This window comes from Phyllostomus hastatus, unplaced genomic scaffold (genome assembly GCF_019186645.2).
Source record: "Phyllostomus hastatus isolate PE091 unplaced genomic scaffold, TTU_PhHast_1.1 phas_contig_148, whole genome shotgun sequence".
Lineage (NCBI taxonomy): Eukaryota > Metazoa > Chordata > Mammalia > Chiroptera > Phyllostomidae > Phyllostomus > Phyllostomus hastatus.
In genome coordinates, this window is record NW_025333607.1 from 2,915,734 (window position 1) to 2,933,514 (window position 17,781).

Consider the following 17,781-nt stretch of genomic DNA (forward strand, 5'->3'; position numbering starts at 1 on the left):
TTTGACAAGATTGCAGGCAGCCTTAATCACTCTTCGGCAAGAGAAGAAAATGTTGCAATAAAGACGCCACTTAATTAGATGGTTGTTTCAATTCAAGGTCAACAGGTATCCCCAATCTGGGGTGTGGTGAAGACTTTATTCGGTGCTAGTAGTGCAATTGTGATACAGTACAGCTATGGAGAAGCTCAACCAAGTTCCAGCTCAACTGTGGAACAGCAGGGCTAAGGTTCTGCTCCTGCTTGCCAATGTCACCCGGGTTTCAGCTCCAGCTGGGAAAAGCTAGGTTGAGTGTGAAAGGAAAGTGTGCTCTCTCACCAGCGGATCCCCTGAGAACTGACTTACATAGAAGGAAGTCCTAGCCCCTGGTCCTTGATTGGCGCATCTTCATACAAATGAGAACTCCAAATCCTCATCATTTGGTAGATACAAACAAACAAACAAACAAACAAACAAAACCACTGTCCTGATTGGTTGGAATGGAGCTGCTCTGATTTGTCAGTGGAGGTGCTGAGGATGTAGAGGTAGCTGTGCAGCTCCAGCTGGATGGGGAAAGTCTCACTTTTATTGGTTGAAATGTGATTCCAGGAACTCCTCTGTAAAGGTCGGCTCAGAGAGCGGGAACGCAGGGCAGGGAGGCAGTTCAGCGCAGGCTGCTCCCTGGGGCGGGCTTGCGTGAGGAGCCCCTGTTTAGCCATGGCTGCTAGGCTGCGTGTAACTTTCAGCCCAGTTAGCACCAGCCATCCTTCTCAACAGGCACATTCATTCTGGGGTCAAAACCTGACTAATGAGTTTAAAGCATGTCATGAGTAGGTCAACGACTATGTTCAGAGACTGTATTTCATTTGCTTGTTCTTCGTGTTTTCTACTGGTTCGGGACTCACACTCCCTAAACATAATTGAAATTTGCTGTTCATTAGGAGGATTATTAAGGTGGGTCGCAGGTCCTCAGTTACAGCTGGTGACAGAAACGGAGATGGCTGTTGTTCTCTCCAGGTTGACGGGACATCAAGTACCTGCAGCCCCCTCTGTCCCAGGCCCTGCCCCCTGACTTCGAAAGGCTGCCCTGATTCTCCCTTTCACCTTGGGTGCAATCCTAGCTTTTCTCCCGACCCCTGCTCCTAACATTCATAATCTCGCATCACTCCTTGCATTGTAGTGCCGCTCAGATTCACTTCTTCTCGATTTCCACCTTCTCCTTTCTCAACCTTTCCGTTTCCTTGCAGTGTCCTCCAATGACCTCACGTCTCCCTTGGGAACCCAGGGCCAGATTAACGACCGACCAGTCCTGAGGATGCCAGGGACGCCACTCACCTCCTCCGATTGTCAAGAACTCCCCCGGTCCCCCCGAGGGTCAGAGCCATTTAAATCCCTAGGTTTGATGCTAAAGGCTTGACTGGGAATAGTCCTTTCCCGAACTGTCCACTGGGGATGGTCCTTGACTCCACCCACAGCTCAGCGCTCGGCTTTCCAGAACGTCTCTTCTCCAGCCTCTTGCTGAGGCCTGGCCGGGCTCCCACGCCCCGCACGAAGCACTCCCCGGCCAGTTATTCCTGCCCGGTGGTCCTTTAGTGCGTGGGGACCGCACCCCCCCAACACCGAATTATGTTACACATTTCTGACTCTGTCCCAAAAGGTGGGGCCCCATTTTTGGCGGAGCGTCCCCTTGGGGAGCCCAGGATCCCGCCTCCTCTACGACCCTGAGAGAACGGAGGGACAGGGAAGGAACGTGCTCCCGGCCCGGGCCCCCCGCGAGAGTCCCCGCACCTACGCCCCTTCGCGTCAGATTCGGACCTTGTGGGTCTGACCTCCCGACGCCGCCAGGCCGCCTGGGGTGGGCACCCAGCCCACCCTTCGGGGACACCACTGCGCCCGGGGCGCTTCCCCGCCGCCTCCTCTCCGAGACTCGGCCCAGACTCGGGACGCCGTGCCGAGCTCCGCGGTCTGTTCCCACCTCCTGTCCCCGCAGGCAGGGGTCATCCGGTGGGAGCTGGGCTGGCTTCGGGACTCGAGGCCACCGGCGCCCACCAGCCTGAGGACCAGCGCTGGGGGCGCGGTGTCGCCCTCCCTCTCTCGCGGATGTTGGGCGCGCCCTGCGCACGGGCGGGCCTTCCCCTCGGCCCCTCTTCTCCTCCCCCATCGCCGGGGAGGGGCTGCCAAGGGGCGTCCGGTTACATCTCCGCCTTCCAGCCTCCCGCGCCGAGCCTCTCGGGTTAGCGGGACCGCAGTCGGGGACCATGTGGGCCGCGGTCTGCCGGGGTCGGGCTTCGTGGATGTGGGCGCTGCTGCTGCTCCTGCAGCTGCTGCTGGCGGGGCCTGGGGGCTGCCTGCGCCGCCAGGAGCTCTTTCCCTACGGGCCGGCGCACGGGGACCTGGAGCTGGAACCCGGAGACGACCGCGTCTCCCCCGCCCTGAAACTGAGCACGGCGCTGCGGCTCTTCGACAAATCCGACATCCATTCGGTCTATGTGAGTGCGCCCCGGGCGGAGAGGGGGCAGCCGGCAGAGGAGCGGGGGCCGAGCGGGGAAGAGAGGAAGGAGGCCGGGGGCCGGGGCCCCCGGGGAGCCGGACGGACGTGGGCGTCAGGGGCGGGGACCGACCCGCTGGTCGCTGGACGCGGGGCGCGCGCTGGCTCAGCAAGCCCAATGCGTTCCTGACCCTTGGCCCCCCGACGTCCCCATCGCCCGGCCGCTGTCGCCGAGGAGCGCCCGGGGCTGGTGAGCTCGTCCGGTCCGTGCGGTCCCGTGTGCACCCTACTCCCTCCGGGACCCCAGACCTACGGCCCCCGGTCCGAGTGTTCTCCCCCGCGGCTGTGCGGGACAGCGCGGCCGGGAAGTCGGTCTCGCCATTGTCCTGAGGCTTTGGAGAAGGACTCCGGCCCGGTGGGGCTAGGCGCGCGCGCGGAAGCTCGGGGGTGGGGGCAATGGCCCGAGCCTGGGGCTCGGCGGCAGGAGGAGACCGCCCAACGAGGCTCTCCGCGCCGGGAAAGGAGCGGACAGGCCCCTACGCTGGCGTGTCCAACTCCGGCTGTGCCCAGCAACGATTCTGCTCTCCTGGTTGAGCTGGCTCCGTCCGAGTTCGGGGCCGGGGAAACAGAGCTCCCCGGTGATCCAGTTTCCTGTAGCCCAGCTTGGTCAGCTTGGAGGCCCCAGCTGAGGAGCGGAGCCAAGTGACCTCTGGCTCTCTGGAGCCCGCTCGGAACTGGCCAGGGGGCACCGTGCTGCGGGTCAAGGCCTCCGGCGGCGCTGCCGCGCCCCCTGTGGATTTCTTGTAAAGCCGTGTGCATCCAGAAGGGGGACCACACGGCCGCAGCTGGGGTCGGTCCGGCCCGGCCCGGGATTGGCTGTGCGCCGAGCGGACTGCGCCTTCCGCCAGCCACACCCACGGGGACCCGGTCGCTCTGCCTAAACGGAACGGGAACCTGAAAACCTCCCCGCGCAGGGACGGTCGCCGGCGGGCTGACTGCGCTCACCTCCGCGTGCGGTCTGGTGAAGCCTGTGAGACCCTTCTTAGAATAATGTTTTTAAATGCAAAAAAAAAAAAAAAAAAAATCCACAGGAGAGCCAAAGACATTAATCATATTGAAATACCGATCAAAATATTAAAACAAAATGTTTGTGAAGTTATATGTGCGGTTCTTTTTAACCACAGCAAATAGCGAGATGTAGCAGTGGACGCAGCGGGGGGGGTCAGGTAATTACTGAACTTTCAGGGTCGGAGGTCTGTAAACAGCCTTGGAGACCCCTGCAGCGACCGGAGAGTATCTGTCACTGCCAGCGGCGAGGTCACTGAGTGCCACCACTGTTGTGCATTGCTGTCTGCGTGCTCAGTGGAAGGAAATGCTAGATACCAGTGAGGGGTCACTGAAAAAGGAAATGAAATTCTTTTTTTCTGTCTAAGTTAACAGACCCACTGAATGGTAGTCATGAACCCCTATGGGGGTCCCTGGGCCCCAGGTGAAGAACGCTGGTGCTAAATATGGGACCTCCTGGCCCTCCTTTACTTAGGGTGTCAGACCAGCCACACTGCATTCTAAGACCTGGGAAACATATTCCTAAAAACTGATTCCTGTCCCACATTACCTTTTGGGTCTGCGTGGGTTTATGTGGCATTTTGGTGAGAAAAAATCCCAGCGCTCGCTATGGATCTTATGCCTGTGCTACAGGTTGGGTTCCCAGGGGGCCGACTCTGGGGTGCAGCTTAGCAGCCCGGTTATTTCACGGGGGGCGGGGGGGGGAGCACCTCAGAGCCACCCCTGTGGCAGGGAGGAGACCGAAGAAGACTGAAGAAGGGTGGCGCAGAGGGGATGCTCAGCGGCAGCACAGTCCCAGCAAAGGTGGCAGCCGGCTCCCTGGCCGCTCTGAAGCTGGGATGGCCTTTAGAAGCTGTCTCATCTCTAGTCTGCCTAAGAGCGCCAGGCCTCTGGGCCCTTCCAGTGATCAGCCGCAGGATAAGGGCTGCCCTGGACGTAGGTGCGCCTTGGGGAGGCAGGCTGCATTCCTGGGAGGAGACCCGGGCCGGCACCCACCACTCTGTAGCTGTGTAGGTGCTCTTTGAGCGGATAGACACCCTCGTGTGGCCCTGATGGGGAAACTGAGGACAGGGAGTGTGAGCGTGAACCACGTGGTCTCTGCCTTCCTAGACGCTAGACTGGGGAAAGAGAGGAACACCCATGGAGAAAGGAAACAATTATTGGATGAGTATATCTCCCCCTGTCAGGGACTTGCTGGTTTTATATTGTTTAAACTTCAAAACAACTCCCCGCTTCTTTCAGATGAAGAAATAATAATAATAATTAGTAATTACCCAAGGCCATACCACCAGTCAAGTGCCCAGACTAGGATTACAGCCCAAGTCTGTGTGTGTCTGACTCATAAAACAATCCAGCATCAAGCCCCAAACATGTGGAGATGGACTCAGGGATTGTTGTGGGCCAGTCAGGGAAGACTTGACAGAGAAGGTTTCATTGAAGACTTGAAAGACAGGTTCCACTTCAGTGGGAGGAGAGGGGATGGAGAGGCTGTTCCAGGTGGGAGAGACTGCAGGGGTGAGTCCGTGGGGATGGACCAAGCTCGGCTTGTGCAGGGAGAGTGAGGAGTAGGATCTGGCTGGAGCTGGGTGTTCCTGTTGGAATAGGAGGTGTGTGTCTGGATAGGTGGGTGGGGTCGGGAGAGAGAAGGTATCAGTTAGGTTTTGCTGCAGAAGAAACAGCCGGGAGAAGCCTATTGCTCCCGTGTCTGAAGAAGCAGCAGTGAACTGACCTAGGGTGGCTCTGGCAGGGTCCGTTGGGGCGATGTGGTTTGGTTTTCCTCCATGGCTGTCTCATCCTTCATAGCTGCTCTGTCTGATACAGTATCCATTAGCTATATGTAGCTATTTACAGTTGGATAATTTAAACAAATGATAAACGTTCAGCCCTTCAGTCACATCAGCCACATTTGGGATGCGCGATACCCTCCTGTGGCTAGTGGTTACCACCTGGGACATGCTGCTGTGGAAGGTTTCCACCGTCACTCCACATCCTACCGGAGAGCGCCGCTTCGAAGGGCCCGCCCAAGCCTGCCCGTCTTCTCGGGGCTGTCAGCCGCCCAGAGTCAACAGAAGTGCATAAGGGCTTTTCTGAGCCTCTGCCTGGGTCACGTCCCCTAACCTCTCATGAATTAAAGGAGGTCACGTGGCCGAGCCGCGCAGTCAGTGGCTGCGGGCGCGGATGCCGGGAGGGGTGAAGCCGTGGGGCCAAGGGATGGAGTCCCCTCCGTGGAGGTCCGGGAAGGACGGCCAGGAGGTTGGCTGTTGGCGGGCACAGCCGTCTGTAGCTGCTCACAAGGCAAGCCTGCCTTCAGTGAGGCAAGCCTGGCAGTGGTTTGCAAGACGGCCTGGACGAACAGACAGGGAGGAAAATCAGTCCTGCAAGTTGCTGGTTTTATCCGGACGTGCGGGATGAGGGCTGATAGAAAGGGGGAGGCGGGCAAGGGGAGAAGAGGGCAAACCTGAGAGGTGATCTAAGATCCACACCAACAGGATTTCTGACCAGTCACACGGGATGCCATGTGAGGAGGAGGCAGAGGTGGGGGGTGGGGGTAGGAGGCGGCACTGGGGCCAACAAGGGACCAGAGATGCCCTGCAGCCAGCAGTCTGGCTGGGAGCAGAGGGGAAGCCCCGAGATGCCAGTTGCCGGGGGCACTCGGGAGTGAGAAACAAGCTGAGAGTGGGTTCACGCCCATGAGTAATGACCTAATGTGACAGTTCTCAAAGTGTGGTCTGGGGACCTCTGGTGTCCTGCAGACTTGATCAAGAAATTCACAGTGCCCTGGTTGGTGGGGCTCAGTGGATTGAGTGCCGGCCTGAAAATCAGGGGGTTGCCAGTTTGATTCCCAGTCAGGGCACATGCCTGGGTTGCGGGCCAGGTCCCAGCTAGGGGGTGCACGGGAGGCAGCCATACATGAGTGCTTCTCTTCCTCTCTTTCTCCCTTCCCTTCCCTCTCTCTAAAAATAAATAAAATCTTAAAAAAAAAGAAATCCACAGGGTCAAAACACTTTTCCTTATAATACTAAGATGTTATTTGCTTTTCGTACTCCCCTGCTCTCATTTGTACGCAGTGGAGTCCCCCACAGACTACGTGGCCTGTGGTTCCCTCCCCAGCAGGTCACGTGCAGACCCGATGAGTCCAGCCGTCTCCCTCCCGCTGCGCAGCCCGTCGGCTGGCAGAAATGCAAGATAAGGACACTTTTCTAAGTTGTTTTGAGTTTGATTTTCCTAAAAAATGTTATTTATGTTAACATATAATGCGTTCATTTTTAACTATTATGAATATTTAAATTTTTCTCAGTTTTAACTCATGACATGAGAAATACAGAACTATATAAACCCAAGCTTCTGGGGGGGTCTTTAATAATTCTTGAGAGTGCAAAGCAGTCCTGAGACCAAAACGTGGGAGAGCCGCTGCTCGCATGGGCTCAGTCTGAGAGCGGGCAAAGGCGGGAGGAGGGGACGTTCCATGGCGGGGGCGCGAAGAGCCACGCTGCGGGCCACGGCAGGCTTCCCACAGCAGGTCTGGCTCTCCCCAGGGACTAACCTCTTAGTTTTGGAAGGTGGGTCAGGGTGGTCCCAGCAGTGAGGACGGCAATCTTTGGTCCCCATCCTGGGCGGGAGTGCGGAGTGGACCCGTCTGTTAATCTAGCCAGCCAGCCCACCGAGCCTCTGGGCTCCTCTGAGCCTGCTGCCCTGGCTGATGAGCTGACCTCCCCGGGGGAGAGTTCTTCAGGAACATCATGAGGTTGTACCGAAAGATGAAACATTTTCTTCCTTTGACTAGAATTTCATCACCTCGTTTTGTTAACGCCGGTTCTCTCGTACTGATCGGTAGCTCTGATTGGCTGTGAGACCAATAGAAGAATTTCTAGAACATGATTTTATTGCATACTAAATTATTGATGTCTTTATCATAGAAATGGAAAGATGTGAATTAGTTATTTGGTAAGTTTGGTTTGTTTTGGAAATAAAATCCATCATGCTATGGAAAAGTAATAAAAGTTTATTCTTGGTAGCAAAAATAAATTTATTGCTCTGTCCTGACTCATCCCCCTGCCTCCCAAACAGGTTTTCATTGAACCACTTACATACAGGAACCTCTCCTTCTTTGGGTACATTTAACTCAGCCTTCCAGACCTGCTGACTTTCTCCCCACGTTCGCCCTACCTTCTCTGCCAACACAGGCCACGCACTTCCAAGCTGGATTCGTTCCGCCAGTGTTTACCAAGGGCCTCCTGGGTGTGCAGGGCACTGTGCTCGATGCTGCAGCTGGGAACTCTGTGAAACACAGCAGCTGACCATGACCTCAGGGTCCCTGCCCGCGGGGATGGGTCCGAGTTGAGAGGGAGCCCCAGGGAACAGGGGATTCCAATGTTCTGGGAGAGAGGATCAACCCTCTGAACGTGGAGGAGCTCAGAGTCCGCAAGGAGCCCCAGCCACTGGGCTCCCCTCAGTGCACAGTGCACGGTGCTTGCTGCAAATGTTTCCTTCGCTCGTCTCGTGTGTCCTCTGTCCACAGACCCACAAGAAAGCCCCTGGAACCACAGGGTGTGGTTTGTGTTTCTCTTGTTCAATTATTCCTTTCTTCGGAGATCTCACCAACCTCTGGCTTCACCCGCCCGCTGCACGACAACGTCTCTGGCCAGGGCCACTCTCAGGTTTTCAAAGTCATGCCAGATGTTCCCACCCAAGTGTCCGTCTGCCACTCAGGTTCCACATGGCAACTGGGAATCATTCGCCTCCCACCAGCCTCGGCTGCTTTCACCGCCGCTCGCCTCTCCTTCGTAACGGTGCCTCGTGAGGGTTCTCACACCATCCTCCCTTCCTTCATTTGCTCTACAACTACTTAACAGGTGCCCACGATGGGCCAGGCACTCCCGTAGGCACCTAGAAAGGACCCTGTCCTCAAGGAGTCTGCATTCCAGCGGGGAGGAGCAGGAGAATGAGCAGCAGACACGGTACGTTAGGAGGTGCTGTGCTGCTGGACACCAGATTCTGGGATGGAGTAGGCAGTCGGATACGTGAGCCTGGAGTTTGGAAGAGAAGCCTGGACTTCGGATATCGATTTGGGACCACTGGCACATAGGCGGCGTTTAAAACAGGAGAGCTAACTAGATGCACTCCACCATGGAGTGGGTGCAGACAGAGAACAGGCCACGGGAGCCTCCAGCAGTTCAGGGGTCTGAGAAGACGGACGGGAGATGAGAGAAGAAGACAAGGAAATAAGATAAGGAGACAAGTGAGGAGCCTCGGAAACCAAGTGGAGACAGCGCACCCAGGAGGAGAGAGGGGACCACTGAGACACACGCTGCTGACGGGCCAGAAAGATGAAGTTGTGGTCACCTCAGAAAACCACTGGTTCTTCATTTCACCTCCCCGGCAAGCGCTGCCCCTTAACCTCTCCTGTCACGCTGGCAATGGCACTGTCCAGCTGCGTTCAGTCCTTTTAGTGCCCCCATCCCTACCCCATTCTTACCTCAGAGGAAGGGAGTCAGGGCCTCACGCTGCCTTTCCAGCTTTGTTTCCAGTTTTGCCGTAACGCTTCCCCGAAAAGGGACCCAGGTCTTCCTTTGGCCCTTTGCCTATTCTTCTGCTCCGCCACTTGATCTGTCTCTTCTCTCTCAGGCCCTCCCCCACCCTCCAGGGACCAGCTCAGTCCTTCCCTCACTGACCAGGGCCAGCCGACGACATTCACCTCTCCATGCTTAGAACCGCCTGTAACTCCAGTTGTTTCTCCCCGACGACTGTTATGATGATGCCGCTGTGAATGTTTGTGCACCAGTGTGTGTGTGGATATCTGCTCTCAGTTCTCTTGGGTGTGTGTGTATACCTGGGGTAGAATTTCTGGGTCTTATGGTAACTCTGTGTTTAACTTTTGAGGAGCTATCCAACTGTTTTCCAAAGCGGTTGCACCGTTTCACATTCCCACTAGCAATGCGTGAGGTTTCCAATTTGTCTGCGTTGTCACCCACACTTGTTGCAATCGGACGGCTTGGTTCCAGCCATGTTAGTGGGTGGGAAGTGCCAGCTCAGTATGGTTTTGATTTGCATTTCCCTGGTGACTTACGATGTTGAACATCTTTTCACGTGTTTACTGCCATGAGAATATCTTCTTTGGAGAAATCTCTATTCATATCCTTGTTCATTTTTTAAAAGATTATTTATTGGTTTATTTTTAGACAAAGGGGAAAGGAGGGAGAAAAAGAGGGAGAGAAATATCCATGTGTTGTTGCCTCTTGTAAGCCCCCCCTACTGGGGACCTGGCCCGAAACCCAGGCATGTGCCCTGACTGAGAATCAAACCAGCGATCCTTTGGTTTGCAGGCTGGCCGGTGCTCAATCCACTGAGCCACACCAGCTGGGGCTCCTTGTTCATTTTTCCATTGGACTATTTGTGTTTTAATTTTGAGTAGGTTAAGCATTATGGAACAGGAATACTTCATGAACGAAGCCGTACGTGTCATGTTGTATAACATCAGGAGGCAAGCGATGTTGGGCTATTGCTCTGCCAGCTGCCAGCATTGCAGAGATGACAGACCCCCGGGTCACATCTGTCCACTTATGTTTCTCCCTGTGAGCAGCGAGCAGACTCGGGGTGGCGAGGGGGCCCACCAGCTGCCCCTCCCCCATCAACCTTTCACCCAGTGCTTTGGCATCCATCCACTCATGATCTTTGCCCAAATCAATGTTAAATCAAGGGTTGCCAAATGGTGTTTTACTTTGTCTTGTTCCCTGCTTGTTTCCATCATTCTTCCTACATTTATTAGCTGGCATACTTCTGTGAGGAAGAGCTGTCCCTCACCACTGTGGCCTGTCACATGGTCAGTTACGTGGACGTATGGTCATTCTGGAAAGGCGATTGATGCTTCACCTTTTCTCTGTAATGTCCCTGTGATTTCACATGAAGGGATTGTGTTCAAATGAAGGAATTCGTGTAATCCGAATTAAGGGATTCCCAGTGCTCCAGCGGGTGCAGGTACGCACCTGGCCCCTATATCCCAGGTGCTAAGGGGGAGCATTTTTCCCCCCAGACATGGGGGCTTTGGACCGGCCCTGTCCTCCGCCCCGGCCACTTCCTGTTCTGGAGTACTGAAGGGCAGACACTGCCGCTCCTCTTCTCTGACAGACAGACAGAAGTTAAAATTCGAAGACCCCCAACCATTTAAACATGTTGGAAGGTAATCTTAGACATTCCTTGCAGAAGAGATGGGGGTAACTGATCCGGAGTCTTCCGTCAGATAGTAACTGGATTACATTGTAAACATCGAGTCAGCTCTTAACTACTACCCGTAGGTGGCCCCTTATTTTTATCTGCTAACCCTTTTGTTTCTATTCTTGATTCAAGCCTCAGCCATTTCTCTGGTTCTGTGGGGTTAATGAAAAACATCCGTGATTCGTACTCAAGAATTTTGTTCTGGCTCTTCTAGTGTAGATCTTAGGCCAGTCTCACCAACTGAAACTCACTTTTTCTCAAGTGAAGAATGAGACGACAGTAATGCTTGCTTTACTCGGTTTAACGAGATAACTGGGGTAAAAATGCTCTGTGAGCTGTGACGGGTCAGGTCCCAGGCCCCTCTGGGTTCTAGGCTGAAATCGGGCAGCCTCCCCCTTGGCTGTGTGTCATGAAATCGATGATTTCCAGGGCTCCTTTAGCAAGTCTTTTTTCTTAGGCCCTTTTAGTTCCCCAGCTCTTCCTAGCTGTCCTGTCTCTGATAACTGTGGCGCATCCCGTGAATCTTTGTGGCTTCCAGGACCTTCGCTCCCAGTGTCTAAACTAGGCCGTCAAATACACAGGCAGCACACACAGCCTGTGGACTCGGGCAGATGTGGGTTCTGATCTTGGTTCCATCACTCGCTGGTCATGTGACGTTAAACTAAATCAAGTCTCTTGTTATTTCCTGATCTATTTCAGATATGTGAAGAGAGGCATGGTTGTATGAATTTTTTAAAAAAATGCAAACAGTTTTAGTAAAGGGCCTCCAACTTAGCAGACACTCAGTACATGTCTGTGACCTTCCAGTACTTTGCCCTAAATTATTTTACCTGAAGTCGCTGCTTCCTCCCACCCCCCGAGCAGTTTGCTTTTGCAGCTTCATGCGATTTCATTGTCTCCTCCGTGTGGCCTCTGCCTTTCTGAAACGACCATTTGTTTCTCGTTTGAGGCGACCTCCTGCGCTCTCTGACCACATCTGCTTGGGAGAAGGCTTTCCCGCCACCGCTGCAGGCTGCTTTCTGCCCTGCGGACCGCAGCCAGTCTCATTTAAACCAAAAACGGGGCTGTCGTCTCGTTTCAGCGTGCATTTAATGTGAGCAAGCCCACATGCCATCTGAATTTATTGGGTAGCTGCGTTTGGACTTTTTCCCGTGGTTCATGCTGTAAAGGGATGAGCCAGAAAGTGCTCCTTAAGTGGGGACAGTCCCCCGTTAAGAACAATAGGTCTGTCCATCCTCTCGTTAACTGAGCCGGGTCGGGACAATTGCACGTAAGTGGCTCCAGCTGTTAGTCATGGGATGCTTGGCATGTCACCCTGGGGTGCTTTCGGCTGCGGGATGGACGTGCTCTGTGTTAAGGGGCATTAAGTTGTTAGTAGCACATGGAGCTGAAGTTCAGCTTTGCTTAAGGAACGTCTTTTTCCCAGTGTGAACTGTAAGCGAGATTTCAGGGCAATATTTGCCTTGGTTCCTGTGCTGGTTGCAGCTGTTTTTCCATAAAGAGCGGGCGTATTACTTACGAGAACCTCAGCTGGGCAGTACTTGGTTAGTCTGAGCTACCCAGAGGCAATAATGTAACCGACAGGCCTCTCGGGAAGGCGTTCAACCCACAGGGCTCCTTGGGGTGTGACCTACAGGGAGGATGTGCTGGTGCCCTCAGCAGTTGAGTCCTGTCGGTTCGGAGTCTGGCCTGAGGCCACTGCAGAGGCACAGAGGAGCTGGCGGTGACCCTGCTGGGGCAGACCCAGAAGGCGTCACAGCAGAAAGGGCACGTTGCCAGGGGCTCGAGCTGAGTAGGGGTCTTTAAGGCAGAGGGGCCCCTAGATGCAAGCAAGAGCATGCGGGCTAATAGGTGGAGCACCACGGTGAGTTTGCAGAAGTGTATGCAATTTATTTATGTCTGTAAAACAGACATTTATTTGTATTTAAACATACAAACCAACCAGCCAAATGGGTATTATTCTCCTGATATAGCAAAATACAAAACATATTTTGCAAATACTTCAGCCATAAACAAACGAGAGGTTGCAGTAATGCAGCAAAAAAGGTGGAGGAAATCGGTGACGCATGTTGTAGCTCAACCAGTCACCCGGACCGAGGCTTTCAGCAGACCTCCCAAACCCGGAAACACGAATAATCCTTTATCACACACCTTTGTACTCTGAATTTCTATTATTGAGTTTAAGGTTCTAGATCCTAGAGTTATCCAGAATAGTCTCATATCTGAGTATGTGTAGCCTGAGACATCTTTCATCATTTGCCTGTAGCTGTGAGGCTACAGAAACCTCTCAGATTGGACCTCAGTCACACCCCCCACCCCAAACCTGTCCAAGTTGGCGCAATATACACAATGAGAAGCAGCACGTGAAGGCAGAGGTGCGTAGGAAAACCCTGGCAGAGGTAACACAGACAGTGCCTACACTGAGAGTGGACAGTATAGCCACATCACACCGTGTGTTTGTGGAGTCCTCTGGGAATGAACCCACGGCTGGCCGGCCCCTGCAGTGCATAGGGTTTGCAGTGTTGCACAGTGTTGCCTCACAGCTTTCCCCAGCAGTTTCCACGGTGGCCCCCAAATCACTGACAGGATTCTGCTGGACTCAGATCCGGGGCTGCAGGGATTCCCCGGCATAACTGTGGAACCGAGGGTTCCAGGCCTGGTTATTCCTGGCTTGGGGGCACCGGGTCTGCCTACTCCAGGCGGCTCTGAGCGAGGTTACTGCAGGTCTGGTTGCTCCGCATCAGAAGGTTTCCAGGCATCCTCCGTGATAGGGAGAGGGGTGCAGCTACTCTCGGTTGCTGAGCTCAGCTCAGTCACATGGTTGCGCTTTGGCCAGTTGTGTTTCTGTCGCCTTTCACATTCCATTCTCTGGCTCTGGAACCAGGTCTTACCCAATCTCTTTGCAGCTGTGGTTCAGCATGTTGGGAAGTTCTTGCATCTGCTGGAGGCTTCGATATTTCTGTCTCTGAAATCTCACTGAGCACATAGAGCCGGGCCTGTGAGCACACGGTTCTCATCTTCTGTTTTTTGACCCGGACTTTCTCCTCCTTCCCTGTCCTGTCTCTACAGAGGTGGGAAGGTTTGCACTGGGACTGCTGAAGGGTCAGGGCTGTTCAGGACACGCAGACCATGGAGGGAGGAAGAGCAGAGACAGCCTCTGTGTGCAGTGTCTCAGCAGATGACATGTGCAAGGCCGCCTAGTTTTCCTCAGGCGCTCGTGAAGGTTTCCTAGAATTGGATGCTTCAAGGCAGGGTAGGCTTTGGGGACAAGCGGAATCCACACTCCCGCTGCTTTGCAGTAACAGGAGCCAGCCAGCCCGATCGAGCCCAAGTGTAAACAATACAGAACTTCTTTCCAGCGCATGTATTTCGACTCTGGCCTGTATCCATCAACATTCATATCAAAACTAATATCCGGCCCCATAACCCAGGTCATGTTCTGAGCAGCACAAATGCGGGACCGGAAAGCGATGCTGCTGCCTGCTGTGGAGTCCTTGGGTTTCAGCATCGCTTCTTTCTGGACTCGGCACCGCACCCGGGCCTCGAGGCCCTGGGACTTCTGATTAATTGCTGAATCTGCTTTCGCCTGCGCCTTCTGCTCATTATCACAGTCTAGTGCACCCAGTGCACTGAACATTCCCGAAAATCCCTAGTGGGAGGGAGGGGCCAAGATCGGATGGTGGGCACGTCTGGGGAGGTGAGGAATTGAGACGGAACCTCAGGCCCTCCTCCTGACGATGGAACATTGGCTTGGGCTTAAATGCCAGCTGCCTTTCTTTGCTAAACTTTAGGTCGGTTCTGTTCATGATCATTTTTTTACAAAAATATTTTATTATGGAAAAGTTCAAACATATGCAAAAATAGAGAAAATATTAGACTGCACTCCCGGGAGTCACCAGCTTCAATAAAAATCAATTTATGGCTTGTCTTTTAAATTTTTTTATTTTTTATTTTAGAGAGAGGGTAAGGGAGGGAGAAAGAGAAGGAGAGAGACCTTGATTGGCTGCCTTCCATAGGTGCCCCGACTGGGGCCTGAACTTGCAACTCAGGTATGTGCCCTGACCGGGAATTGGACCTGCAACCTTTTGGTGTACGGGATGATGCTCTAACCAGCTGAGCCACACTGGCCAGGCTATGGCTTGTCTTGATTCATTTCTATCCACCTATTGCTAATATCTCCTCCTCACCTAAACTGCATTATTCTTAAGCAAATCCCGAACATTTGGTTTCATTCTAAATATTTCAGAGCACACCTCTAAAAAAAATACTGTTTTTAAAACAAAATTGCAAAGTCACAATCACACCAAAAAATAATGATAAATAATTCCTTAATATCATCCAACCTCTAGATATTTTGCTTTTTAGGTGACTGGTTTAAATCAGGATCCAGACTGAGGCCGTGCCTTGCATCCGGTTGCTGTGCTTCTTAGGGCTTCCTCACTCTGCCGGTTCCCCTCACGTGTTCTTCTCTTACAGTGTGTTTATTAAAGAAACTGAGCCCTGGCTGGTGTAGCTCAGTGGATTGAGCTCGGGCTGCAAATCAAAGTGTTGCAGGTTCGATTCCCAGTCAGGGTACATGCCTGGGTTGCAGGCCACGGCCCCCAGCAACCGCACACTGATGTTTCTCTCTCTCTTTCTCCCTCCCTTCCCTCTCTAAAAATAAATAAATAAAATCTTAAAAAAAGAAAGAAAGAAACTGGGCATTTGTCCTGCAGGGTGTCCCGCATTCTGGATTTGGCTGATCGTGACCCCAGGGGGTCATTACACATGCTCGTTCTCTTGTCCCCTGCCTCTTGTACACTGGCAGTTAGGTCTAGAGATTTGCTCGGATTCACGTTATTGGTCCATATTCATGCAAACTCCGTGTGCGTGCCGCCCGCCGGTGGAAAGAACTGCAGCAGCACCTAATGCTGTGGCCCCCCACGGCTCGCACAACCTCTTCAAGCACAATCTCTAGAAAGACCTTGGTATGTGGGCCGTATCCTGCAGGAAATCCCCTGCCCCGTTTCCTGGCGGAAGCAAGGAAGGTTGGGGACCAACGCGTGCCAGGCCCCTCGTCAGACCTGCAGCTACCTGAGTGACCGAGATGGACGAGGGGTGGACTGTGTGGTGGGGAGAGTGGCCAGAGCCAGCGAGCAGACGGCGAAAGCCTTACAAATAGGAGGTGGAGATAGATACAAATCGGGGTTCGGGAGCGAGGGAGGGGAAGGAGGGGCGAGGAGCCTACGCCGATGGTTAGGGAAGGCTCTCCCAGAAGGTGTTGCTTCAGCTGAGGCCTGAAGGATGAGGCAGAGCCGGTCCTGTGGCCGCATGAGGTGGGGGAGGATGCTGGTGGCAGTGGGGTGGGGAGGTGCTGGATGCTCAGAAGGTAGCACACACAGGCCTGGGGTGAGGACGAGGAAGGAATCAAGGCTGACTCCTCAATGTCCTGGCTTGAGTGGCTGCGTGAATGGCGGTATGGGGACAGCCCTAGCCCTGGGCCGAAGGAGAGGTGGCTGTGCGAGTCCCTTCAGGGGCCCCAGCCTAGTCCCTTTGGAGACTGTACCCAGGTCTGACCTCCTGGCGTCCTTGGTGCCTTTATGTCACCGCCCTCCTGTGGAATGGGTCAATGGTGCTTTAAAACGATGGAGAAAAGGAACAGCATCATGTGCTCGACAGATGTGTTAGGTGAGACGGGCTCCAAAGGTGTGGGAACATCATGTGTCTTCCTGCCAGTAATGGTGTATCTGGGAGAATAAAAGTCTCCTATGTGTGTGTGGGCGGGGGGGAGTTTAAAGCTAAGGATCAAATGAAACTTCCGGGTGTTCTGTACATGACATTTATCTGTAACGTCATCTTTCTTTATGAGCACAGACAGTTGAGTTGAATGTGCAGGAAAACTGGCTGAAAAATTGTTTTCCAAAACTAATACTAGTGGGGGTCATTCTGGCCTTCGTCCAAAGCGTCTGCAGTGCTTCGTGACAGCGGTCTCCAAACTCGGTTCCGAAAGCATTGCTTGTGAAAATAGGAACATTCCAGGCCCAGACACCAGACAGTGAGAGGCACTGGGAGTCTGCAAAACTGTTGGGCTGCCTTGAATTTCACTGGAAAATAGATTTTTAGAACTAAGTTGTCTGTCTCTGGCCCCGTGTGTCCCTTCCCACTGGCAGCTGGTGACTGCTGACTTCTGGTGTCTTGAGAAAGCGAGCCATTTCCCACGCTCCGGCGCCCTGGCCGCCAGTCCGTGCTGGGAGGTGTCCGGGTCGGGGTGGGGCACCGCCAGCTGGGCCAGCTCACCCCTGACCTCCTCTGCAGCCCGTCCACGCAGTCCACAACGGTACTGCTGCTACCAGGTGACGTCCCCTGAACAGCTCACAGCCCGTGAGGTTCGGTAAAAAGAGGGGTGTGCTAAGTTCACTCCCTGAACTCCCAATCGGTTGGCTCCACCACAAGGAGCCTCTTCCCTTTCCACCTGGTTCTCGGCAAGTTGCAAAGGTTTACCTTCCTGTCCTTTTTGTCCACCCCGTCCCCTCCTCCAGTCATGAGGTCTGAAGTGACCGAAGGATAAGGACAAGGATGTGGGTGGAGGAGGGAGGGACGTAAGTGACCTAGAAAACCCGCAGGCCTGCAAATCTCCTGGACAACCGAGAGTCCCCTTTTGCGTTGGTGTCCATCCAACCACAGCCCCTTAAAGGGCAAGCCGAGGTGCTGTTTGCAAAGTCTCTCCCATGTGATTATGGATTTTTTTCATGTCCCCCCATTCACAATACACCCAGGCAAAGGGCCCGGGCTGAGGTGTATATGGGCTGGGTTTACTCTGCCTCCTCTTCCTGTACAGGCGACACCCCCTGTCCCTGTCTGTAAGAGCACAGCCTGTGGTGAGCACCGGGAGGCCGGGATTTTCTTTTTTTTTAATTCACAGGTTCTTGAAGTACAAAGCCCAGTGGAGTCGGTTCTGTGTCATCAGTGGGTTGTGCAGAATTGAGGTTGAATGTGTTGTGCAGTAACGAGATCGTGCGCGGGGTCGAAGCCTCGTTTTCAGCGCGGCTGTGCAGGAGGCC

The 17,781-nt window shown here is 53.9% G+C and overlaps 1 protein-coding gene and 1 pseudogene across 1 annotated transcript in view; one reads left to right on the forward strand and one right to left on the reverse strand.

Moving 5' to 3' along the window:
* Positions 1-2,132: 2,132 nt before the first annotated feature.
* The window catches only part of NID1 (nidogen 1), a 70,071-nt gene continuing 54,422 nt past the window's right edge, over positions 2,133-17,781 (forward strand). The window contains exon 1 of the mRNA XM_045860569.1: positions 2,133-2,465. Within this exon, the coding sequence (XP_045716525.1) occupies positions 2,235-2,465 (231 nt within the window). The 5' untranslated portion in view covers positions 2,133-2,234. The remainder of the gene's footprint in view (positions 2,466-17,781) is intronic.
* Positions 17,468-17,615, reverse strand: LOC123805803 (annotated as a pseudogene).